Source organism: Ciconia boyciana, chromosome 7 (genome assembly GCF_034638445.1).
Source record: "Ciconia boyciana chromosome 7, ASM3463844v1, whole genome shotgun sequence".
Taxonomy (NCBI): Eukaryota; Metazoa; Chordata; class Aves; order Ciconiiformes; family Ciconiidae; genus Ciconia; species Ciconia boyciana.
In genome coordinates this window covers 57594483-57606044 of record NC_132940.1, presented here as the reverse complement: position 1 = coordinate 57606044, position 11562 = coordinate 57594483, and the positions used below count along the sequence as shown (strand labels likewise).

Below are 11562 nucleotides of genomic sequence, written 5' to 3'. Positions count from 1 at the left end.
AGCGGCACCTCGGGACAGTGAAGAAATCAGGACCAGCGATGCACCCCCGGCAAACAAGACCCGGGCACTTCAAGACCCGGCAGACAAGCATCAGACACTTCACCCCGCCCTCCGTCCCCTCACCCCCTTCCTCCACCCCGCCACACCCCACCCCTCTTCCCGCCTCCCCCCGCCATCAGACGTCACTTCCTGGGGGCGGGCCGCAGCGCCGCGGGGTGTCAGTGGCGGCCCTGTGATGGCGGCGGCGGGGCGCCGGCAGCCGCGGCGGCTGGGGGCGCCGGGGGGGCTGTGCCGCTCCTAACTCGGCGTCGGGCCCCTGCGCCATGGGGAGGAGCCGCGGCGGGCGGCTGGCCTGAGGCGGCGGCGGCGGCGACAGCGGAGGGCGCGGCACTGCCGAGGAAGCCCCGCCGCGGGGGCCGCGACCCGCGCCGCCGGGGATGTTGCGGTGGGTCCGGCAGCAGCTGGTAGGTGCCTCCCGGCGCGGCGCCGGGCCGCGGGCTTCCCCTACACCCCGCGCACCCCCGGGCCGGGCGGCCCCTCGCCTCGGCCCGGCCCTCCAGGGCGACTCCGTTCCGACGCCTTTCCCCGGGCCGCAGCCGCCGCGGGGTCCCCGGAGGAAGCGGGGGTGCGGGCGGGCGGGCTGAGGGGGAGCAGGGCCGGAGTGTGTGAGGGAGGAGAGTCCTTCCCCCCAATGGGGGCGGGGAGGTGTAGGGGCTGGGGAGACCTGCAGGCTTCACTTGGATCATTATTATCTTTTCTTAAAAAAAAAAATTATTTTAAGACGTATCGGAGGGTTTGGGGTGTTTCGGGTTTTTTTTTTGGGGGGGGGTTACGTTTTTTTTTATTTTCTTTTCTTGAAACCACGTTGACACAGAGGAAAGCGCCTTCCCTTACCTGTGGCCCCCTTTGGGAAGGGCTCCCCAAACTTCTTTTCACGGAGGAATGACGGTGCCTTTTTCTGTGGACCGGCACTTCAGGGCTTTGCTGGCCTCTCTTCCTCCTTCACGTTGCGAAATCTTCCAAGGCTTTTTCACCTGATGTGCGTCTGTCTCATTTATTTCCCTGTACCTGAGAGCTTTGCAGCCGTCGCCGCTGCGTGCGTGTGAAGGCTTTGAAAGTGACGAGAAATGAAAGGAAAACATCCGTGAAGTGCTTCTCGCGGGGGAAACCACTTGAAAAAGGCTGCAGATAGAGGGTGTCTCCCTCTAAATAGGCGCTACTTGGTGTACTTGTATTATAGCGTGCAAGGGAAATAAGGCGGCTGTGACTGTAATGTCTGTGGTGCTGTAGCAGGGAAGTACATTGAGTTTGGCTGTTTTGATTCAAGTGTTGGCTGGCTTCCTGCCCCCTCCAGCATTATTTCTCTTGCATTTTCTCAAAGGGAGAAATTCCTGCTAAATGATTTATTTGCAAACTTACTTTTTCCATTCATTGGAGTTACCTTGCATCACAGACGTTGCCCAGGTTAGTACGAGAACTTATATTAGTTAGGTTTTTATATTTTAATGGTTAAAGCTTCTGTCTCACTAATGATTTGTTTGTTATATCACTTTTTACAAAAAGGTAAATTTTGGGTGGCTTTTTTTTTCCTTTTCTTCCTCCACCTCCTTTCCCATGGCCCATAGATTTTCTCATATCTGTGTCTGAAGCACAGAGCTTGTGAAGCTCTCAATGCCAGCTTGACAGCACTCACTAGTTTGGTGTGACACCAAGAATTACTGACCTGGAAGTTAATTGCTCTGTCTGAGCTCTGACTGCACACTTCTGTTCTGTTACAATTGTACACATGTTTTTTAGAGTAAAGACTGTTTGGTGCAACATAGCTATTATTTTTTCCTCTTGAAGGTGGCTTGAGGTTTGTGCGTGTGGTGTTTAAAGCAGCATTATGTTGTCTTCTGTAGAGTTTATATTAGGACTGCATCAGTGCTAGGAATTCATATATCAAGCATGGTTGCTTTTCTCCCTATGAGTACACTGACCAGCTTTCCTGAAATATGTTTGCTCTTAATCGAAAGTAAAAGCTTAGTGTAACAAGATGAGCAATAAACATAGCACTAAGAGATTTCTGTTATTCTAAAGGAAACTGTTTGATGGGAAAATAGCTGTTTAAAACTTGCACTAGTTTTGACAGGGAAGGATTAGTGTTGTAGAAGAATGGGGTAATAAAAAGTCAAGATGCTTGAACAGACACTTAAATATGGTACTAAGGAAAAAAAATTATTGCAATGATACATGTTTTGTGTTTTCTTTTCTGTAAACCTCACTGATGTTAATGGCTTGGTTGTTTCACAGCTCGTAAAGATGAAAAATGGCCTAAGATAGGTATCACACTGCATGTTTCTTCTGAGGGACATTCAGACAACTCATCCCTGTGTGTAATTGTTGGTGTAACGTAGATCCCACCATGCGTTTGCTTCTTCATATGTCTGTGATGTTTAGTTTCTGAAAGAATGTCAAAAGGCCGAGAACCTTGGGAAAGATGCTGAGAAAATAATCAGAGCAAGTGGGAAGAGTGGGGTGGCAGAAATAGTTAAATCAATGGGTGACAAAATCTGTGTCTGATTTATTTCTGATAGAAGAAGAATATGTGGGTTTGGATGCCTTTAGAGTGTGTATTTGTACCTGTGCTTGATGTGGCAACAGGTTTTGAAAAAAGTGTTCTCTTCCACACAGGAGGGTTGGAACCAGGCAAATATGTGGGAGTGATTTAAGTGGGATGTTGTAGTAGTAGAAAAGAAAAAAGTTGGTGTGCAGAAATGTTGGAAAGTAATAAGGGATTGGGGAAAGGGGGAGGGACTGGTACTTTGCTCAAGGTGCTTTTAGGTAGTTAAGTACTCTCTGTAGGAAACCAAGGAATGTTTTGCAACTTCTTGTCTGTTTAAGAGGACGGTATTTCATATACTAATTAATGAGATTGTTCTGAGTGTATATGGTGTTCTCGAGAGTTGTAAAAGGGGCAGGGAAAATGAAGCAGGTGGTCTTAGAAGTAAGTGATGAGAGGACCTGTTATGGAATTCAGATTATTTCAGCTAAGTTTTTTAAGTGGTGACTTTGCTGTGCTTTAGTCTGTGAAGGTCTATGCATGCCTGTATAGCTACATAAAGGGATAACTAGTCCTCTGAGAACAGGAGACATGTTGAGAATGTAAGACTTTCTTCATCTTTATTACGGTCGTACAAGTCGAAAGCAATTTTCTGAGGTGTTATTTGTCTTTTCAGTGATTTGTTGTATAACAGAAATTGGTGACAGTAATACTGTTGCTCAGTCTTCAGTGCCTATGTGGGACTCTCTTACAAATTGTCAGTTTGTTTTAGTATCTTGGTCTTCGGTCTGCTTTGTTTGCTCAGAAACAATTAACACCACCCTACACGGTTTATCAGTTTTTGTCCTCTAATGCTGTCCCCTACTAAATAAACTGTGTAGTAAGTCATTAACAGGGTGCAACTTTTAGTTAATATTATTATAATATCATTATCTAGTTAATAGTTGGAAGTGCTTAAGTTTTAGTAATTAAAAATGTAGAGACAAATGGAGTACAATTCATTGCTTTGAGTAAAATGCCCTGATGTATTTCAGAGACAAGCTTTGAGCAGGAAAGATGTCTGAGTCCCAGCTCTGTTACCTTGAGATCTCAGAAAGCCAGTAGGCATGTGGATTTGCTGAGGGTTGCATAACACCACAGGCACAGCTAAGTCTGCTTGAAAAAAGCAGCCGGGTAAACAACAGTTGATAGGAAGCATCATTGAATATTTGGGAACAGTACACTACATTTTATTTGCATTTCCAGATATGATGGATTAGACTACATAGCTGGTATGTGTACAGCAGAGCGCTACTGTGGCTCTTCTGGTCAAGTTTGTGCAGTACCAATACAAAATGAGTACGAAGTGGCATTTTGTAGAGCTCACTGACTTTCTGTACCACTTCCCGTTTAATAAATTTATGACGGTGTTTGGACTGTGCTAATGTCCTGATGGTGTACATGGAGTGTAGGAGCTATTGCAGTGGTATCAACAGAAAGTAATGACAATTTCAGTTGTCTGGCAAGGAAGTCTGCAAAAATTGTGGTAGAATACTCTTGTATGTATGAACTTAGCTGTGTAATTTTGAACTATTAGTCCTGTCAAGTGAAGAAAGGTCTGGATTTCCCTTCTAGTTGCTATTATGTGGACTTTGAGTCTTTTGATCTGTTATCTAACAGTGCAATGATGTACAAAAGATACTCCATGGAGAAAACCTAAGAGCTACCTGCCTGGTCCCTCTCTTGTACGTGACAGTTCAAGAGAAGCAGAATTATGCTGTATTTGGCAGAGTATCTTCCTACAATTTAAGAACCTGAATGCTGTTGTGTGCTGACAACTTTTTCGCTATGCAGAGCAAGGTATTCAGGCAAATGCAGCTTTGATATTTAACTGGAAATCAAAGACAAAATGTATATATTAATGCCTTTGGATTGATGTCTTTTAACTGGAAAACCAAGTTACCAGACTATTTTATTCCCCGGTTATAGGAAGGTTCAGACTGGGAGGGACATCAGGAGTTCATCTAGTCCAAAAGTTCTACATAGCCTGCATTGAGAGGTGATCACAGGGAATGTTTTTGACTATTTTGTGTTGGTTATCCCTGTCACACCCTAGGACTATATCTGTAGGAGTGTTCTTGTTCATCTTTTGGATGCGTTCTAATGAAAAGTTTCTTCTTCTAATACAGGAAGTGTCCTTGAATAGATTAGCACTAGAGGATTGTATGTTTGGGATGTTCCTCCCTTTCCTTCCAGGTGTTGGTATCTGTTAAGATGTTCTGAGAGGGGCAGATGGTTTTCTGTGATAACTTGCGGTTATTGACATTCTGAACAAGGTGAACAGCATTTGATCTCATTGTTTGCACTGACGTGTGTATTGTTTTCACTTAACGATTTTATAGAATCGAATGAATGCAGTTACTTCTTTTTTTCCCCAAAGAATTCCCTGTATTTTTTGAATACTGAAAGTACTTTAAACTAATCCAGTGATTGAGAATCCTAGCTTCTAAAATCACATTGCTTTCCTGGAGCACAATTTCCCCACTCTTTTCTTACTTGTCATTGAAGCCTGCTCCGCTTTTTGGCTAAAATTAAGTGGGTGTTTGTTATTGTATACTAGAAAAATAAATGCATGTTTGCTCAAAAGAGTTCCTCTGGTTCAGACTGCTCAGCTAATACCTTCTGTATTGTCACTGAAGGATCAGTGTTAGAACAGCCCAAAGGCTGCACTGCTTTGGTTAGAGTAGTTGGAGAACTGGGGGTTAATGACCCCCCTCATGTAAATTCACTCAGGAGAAAATGTGGCCCTATTTTTTTGCTAGAGATATTTTGTGATCTGCTGGACTAGTCCTCCCATTGTGTTTGGGTCTTTTAACCTTATTTTATTTTTATATTCTGTGGCTGCTGAAGGCTAATACATTTGCAGCACAGTGTGTTCCAAAGCGTGCAGAACCTGGCCCTGTCTTCAGCCAGCTGTCTGTTCCAAACGGAGACATCCGTTGTGTCCTGTGTGTAATTTTTAAATCTTAGCTCATAAAAATTAAACTCTAGATTTAAAAATTGCCTACCAAAACCTAATCAGACCAGTCCTGACACTGTTTCTTTCAAAACCCTGATTTTCCCATTTTTAAAATGGTTTATCTGATGTGCTACCTTTCTGTGAGACTTGGATGTTTGACCTGTATCTTGTCCCAACCTTTTTCTATTTTTTTTTTCCCCTAGCTATGAGCCTTTTAAGCAGTAAATTTTTATTGTGCTAAACTTCCACTTGTCACACAATAATATGACCATTTCATTGACTTTATGATATTCCTGCACTAGCAGGGTCCTGCTCCCTTAATAGCTACTGTCTATGTTTTATGTGACTGAGGGAGAAAAGTGTTATTTTGTTGACAAAGAGCAAGAGCTTTTTGTGTTCTGGTCAGTAGGTGGTATCTGGGGAATGGTCAGGGTGGATGCCTCTGTGGCTAAGAGATTGCCTCTGAACTCTCATCAGAAGATAAAATTCATGATCTAGGGCAAGTAAATATGTGCTGAATTTAATAACATTCAACATGTGTTTTGGGTATCATTGGTATTTGTTTTTCTATTTTGGGCTGAGTTTTCTAGGGTTGGCTGAAGTCATTAAAACTTTTGTTTGCTTTCTTCCGGGGTGGAGAGATGGGAGTTATAAAGGAAAAATATAATTATGTGTTTAAATTTCATTAAAAGCATTGTGACTTGTGCCTTTCGCTAGTGACCTGCCATCTGTTTTTCTTTATTGTGTTGTGGTGTCCTCAGTAGTTATGACTGTTTTTGTAACTATTTCACCAGGAAAAAGGTATCTACAGTATAAGTCTAAAAAAAAATCCTTTAATTTCTAGCGCAAAATCTGTTTGTAAGCCAGGAGATAAGAACTGCAGCAAAACAGGTATGACAAAGTGTGTCTGTAAACGCAAGGTCATATCTTCCAGCTAAACACAGGTGACATATTTGCAGCTAGAGTTTTTTTCTTTATACAAACCTTTTTTCAACTGCTGTTGAAAAAAAACACTTAGCAATAATACAGACCATGGTAGAAAAGATAGAAAGTAGGACCACTGACTACGCCATGATTTAAAAAGCAAAACCCTGCAATTCCTTGGTCTCCCACATACTGTGACTTAAGAGGATTTTTTTTCTTGTTCAATTTGAGTAAAAATAAGCATGGGAAAGGAGAATTTTCCTGTAAATGGGAAGTAGAGATGATGATGTAGACAAAAGGCAAGCTGTTCGTTTTCATCCTGAAATATTTTACCACGGAAAGAAGTTTTATATGGTTTATACCAAAAAGTATATTTTGTTACATGTTGTTACATTTTGTTATTCTTTTACTATCCCTTTTGCACATTTTTGTGCTAGTTTTATGGATGGCCGTGCTAATTTTTGCAGATATTTACGTAGCTGTCTGGAAAAAGAATTGCAACAAAACAGAAAGGAAGCTTAAGATTTAGCAAGCTTTAAGGATAAATGAGTTTGTAGACATGTCTGAAAGCAGGACATTAAACTGATACTTAGATCATAAGTCATGTTTGAAATTGAATTAAAACTTAGTGATATTCAATGAATAGAGTAGACTCAAAACTGTAATGTTAAGTTTTACAGAACAGGCTTTATCAAAGTATGTTAAAGAGAAGAGCTAGACAGTTCTAGCTATGAACTAAATTCTCTTCCCGTTAAATTTGTTGAGCAGTAACTGTCAGAGCAATTGTCAGTATAATTTTTGGCACACATTTTGAAAAAGCCTTAAGATTTTATTATCTAGGGGGGGTTTGGAGAGAAGAATTTTTTGAAAAGTGGGGGTTTTCTTTTCATACTGAAGGAATAGATGAATTAGACTTGCAGCGCAGGAGCTGATCGGCCTAAGTAGCTATTGCCTACTAGAACCAATCTAAATATTGAAAATGTTGGTTTTCAATATTCATATAGGATAATGGTCATATGAGTAGCCCAGAACAGGAGCCCTTCATGCTTGTGTAAAATAGTTTTATAAAGGACTCTTTGGAGCAGTGGGTAAACAGCATTTCATTTTAAGATAATAGTGCACATAGAAATGTGTGATTCTTCTGTATTTGTCCTGTTATGGACTTGACAAATTTAGTTTTCTATATGGTGAAGTTGCTAGCTACAAAATTGGAACTGCTTTCTAATTTTAAGTGAAAACAAAATTCATAACCTGTCACAAATTTGAATGCCTTATTTAGTATTGAAAATCAAAGAAAAATATTTCTGCGATAAAATGACTTAAACGAATCCAGGGACTGTGCAGAAAGGATACAATTAGGTTTTTCATTATTATTATTATTTTTAGATGCTATGGTTATTCAAGGTATATGAAGGATTTGTGTGTTGAATGTTTCATTTACTGTACTGATTCTGTATTTCTTAGTGTGACTTTGTTTAGTAACTGCTGTTTCTGTGTGATTGATTATTGCAGAATTGTAGCACTTTCCATGGTCAAAGTACTTTATATATTTTGAGTAGCGTTCTTAAAAGTGCCTGTTGATTTTTGAGATCTCAATTCTTGTTTTATAAAATATGATGCCCTATAGTTCCCTCATGATGGGTGTCTAAAGTCACCCTTCAGCTTTGAAAGTCTTGCCTACTCTCTGTTTGTAGGTGTCTGAGAAGGAGATGATACTGCCAATAAGGATAACTAGTTGCTGGAGCCCACAGAGGAAAACTGTTAGTTGTGAAATTAAAACTGTGTGGTTGGAACTTCAAAGGCATCTTCATTCCCACTTCTTTAGAGCAATGGGCTGCTTTGGGAATCACAGCAAAAGACCAAACATTTTGGACCACAGCTACTGTCAAGCCTCAACTTCTCTTGGACCTCTTGGACCTTTATCATAATGCATTTTTTTAGGGAAAACATTGAGAGAGCACTGAATGGCCTTGCAAAGTAGTATGGGAGCCACTAGCCATGTCTTTGAGATTGAGGCTTGCTTCTTAGAATCTGAATGTTAATTGCTTTCTTTATTAGAGTTGAAGACACATTTATTGTAAAATCTCTGTTTTCTGTCATCTCTGGTGCAGATTGCTTTGCCATGTGTATGTTTGATTCTTGCCAGAAGACTCTGCAGTCATTTTCCTCTCCCAGAGTGATTTCCTAATTAATTTTTTTTACTAGCACATTTTCCCCTCTGCAACAGTATAGACAGCCATTTTTTTCAAAAACTTGCCATTGTATCCAAGTAGCGCAGAATGTGTGGTTAGAGGACATTGATAAAGTTGGATGTGTCTTGACACCCTACAAATACACAGTTTTTTGGTGAGCTGTTAATGACAGATAAAACTCATTAAGTTCATTTTGCTTGAACTGGCGTTACTAGTCCTATAATTTTTTTCTTGGTCCAGTTTGACTGCAAAATTATACGGTTGTGTACAGATTTTTCTTACTCTTAACAAAATCACTGCTAAAGAAATAGTGCAAAAGTATCACTGGATCTGTTCATTATTGATAACTTTCATAATTGTGTGTCTGAGTGTGAAAGGGAGCGTCCTAAAATAAAGCAACGAATGAGGAATGTATTATAGACATTTGGATAAGAATTCTAATAATCCTGTAGAAAAAATGCGAAGCTTTAAATTCTGTTGAAGATAGTCACAAAAAAAGTAGCTGTTATAAATACTTAGGTTTGTGTTATCATATGCATTATGATATGGATTAGTCCAAAATGGATTATGCTTTGTAAATACTGTGATTTGGATTTTTTGGTAGGAGAGGATAAGAAAGTTAGTTCCTTAATTGATGCAAAGTTGGGGTATTTTAAAATAAAGCAGTGTACCTAAATCTCTGTTAAAATTCTTCACTACTAATAGAAACCGGACATGTCATATCAGTCTTGGAGAGCGCTATGTTAGAAAGTCTAACTTGCCTGGTCAGCTTGCTTTTCCTTTCTGATTTTATTGATGTTACAAGACCAGTATGTTTGGCATCAGTCACCTGAATAGAGAAACTGGCACAGGGAAGTATGTTACCAGTGAACGAGGCCAGTTTAGCTTGATTGTTATTTTTGTAGATAAATAAGGAGAGGAGAGATGGCTTTTTAAATTTTAAGTAGAGATTTTTCCAAGTTATATTTGTGGGCATTTTGACAAAATAAGGTAAAATAAGAACAACTTGAGCTGTATGTAACTAGGACTTTGTTCCAAGCACCACTATGACTTTTCTAAATACAGTACTAGGCATTTTTTTAACTTTGTGAAAGGAAGGATTATTGCTTCATGATTTCTCAGGCCTTGTTTCCTGGAGTGTTTGTTTTCACAAAATAATGTAGTCTGGTTATAGGTCTTTTAGGAGGTTACAACATGATTTGTTATCAGATATTTTAAACAACTGTAGATATAGTAAGTGGGAAGAGGAAGTTGCATGAATAGTGCATGACTTTTAATAGTTTTATTTCTTTGCTGCAGTGATATTTAAAAGAAGAGGAACAAATTGCATGGCACTACGTAAACCTCAGGGTGCTTCGGCTGATTCACTACTTTAGTTGTTAGAGCAGTGTTTAAAATTGCTGTGAGAGGCTGTTTCTTCCTTCATGCTAACCTTTGATATGACAAATTCAGTTTGACTACTGCCCGGTTATATGACAAAGAATTATTGGCTGACTGTTTTGAGTACAAATTTACACGGACTTCTGAAAATGTGCATGGAGTATGAATAGATCATCTTATCTAACAAAGGGAGAAGTATTCCATGTATATTCAGAAAAAAATCCAAAGCAAGAAAATCTATTTCCTGAAAACACCTTTAATCCAAATGTATCTTGGCAGCAGCATAATAGCAGGCTTTTGGGCAATCTGCCAGGAAATGTGGTGTTCTGTTTCTGCGGCCACGATCAGTCAGTCACCTCCCTAGGAAAAAGGCTTCCTGAGACTGAGTTTTCTTCTGTTTATTGGTTTTATTAACTAGGACATGGTGTCCAAAGGGCTTTTGGGGGAACTACTACTTCCTTAGCAGTGTTCAGTGTGGTTTATGAAAGGAGGAAGAGGGTCTGATTGAGACTTCCTTTTTTCAAACCCCTTTCACTGAAAACTGGTCACATAGCAGTTCTTTTACAAAACATAATTTTGCCTTTTTTCCTGTAAAAGCTGTGAATGATGAATAAGAAACACCGGGAGATCATGTTAAAGTATACTAGCTTTATGCAAATCATGAGCAAAAATTGCTTGTCAGATGATTTGTAATTATCTGTGCAGGTATTGCAAAGCTTGAAACAGTGATTGATTTGTTGTGTGCTGGTCTCATGTCACTAATCCTAGCTGAAAGATCTGCGGATTTCTGCTGTCTCACTTAACAGTGCTGTAGAGTGCGTGGGGAGGGCATACGTACATGTGTGCTGCCATAAGTTAGTAGTGGTATTGGAGAAATAAGAGTCTGCAGGAGATGGGGTATATTATATCAACAACTTGACTGAGAAAGCTTATTTTTTTTCTTTGTTTATGCTTGGGAGGGCAGTCTCATCCTTTGCACAGTTCTTTTTTGTAGTGCTGCTTGTTCGTTTACTCTGCCTGATTCTCCAGTTGCCTAATTTGTTATTCATGCTAATAATGCTTCCTTAGCAGCAATATAAAACTCTTCTTCCACGCTATACCCTTTTGTTACACCACCAAGCTATTGGAATGGTCATGCAATTGTTTTAGGGAGCTGATACATTAAAAAAAAAATTAAAACTACTAGGAAAATGGTGGGGTTTCGGTTGCATCGGTTTTCCAGTCCACTTTACTGTATGGCTGTGTCAGCAGTTCTCCTAGTTCAGTGGTGGAGATGGAGACAAAATGTAGAAAGGGGTTATTTGGAGGAGGGGTGGCTGTTGAAGCCCATGTCTTTCATGAAAGAAATAGCCCAAAATCGCAGTCAAAAATTTCTCCTCAGTTCCCCAGGATATGTTTTCTTTGCTGTTTTAAAGGAGACTAATTATTACACAGAGGACGTCTTTGTCTAACTTTCAGAACACTAACAAAATCATTGCTGAAGAGGCTTAGTAACAGTGACTTTGACTTTGGTTAGAGTCATTACA

The 11562-nt window shown here is 40.1% G+C and overlaps 1 protein-coding gene across 7 annotated transcripts in view; it reads left to right on the top strand.

Annotated features, from left to right (window-relative positions):
- Positions 1–200: 200 nt before the first annotated feature.
- Positions 201–11562, top strand: part of ATP11B (ATPase phospholipid transporting 11B (putative)) — a 71691-nt gene continuing 60329 nt past the window's right edge. For all 7 annotated transcript variants that reach the window (XM_072866509.1, XM_072866508.1, XM_072866507.1 and 4 more), the window contains exon 1: positions 201–464. In XM_072866509.1, coding sequence (XP_072722610.1) covers positions 438–464 — 27 coding nt within the window. In that variant the 5' untranslated portion in view covers positions 201–437. The remainder of the gene's footprint in view (positions 465–11562) is intronic.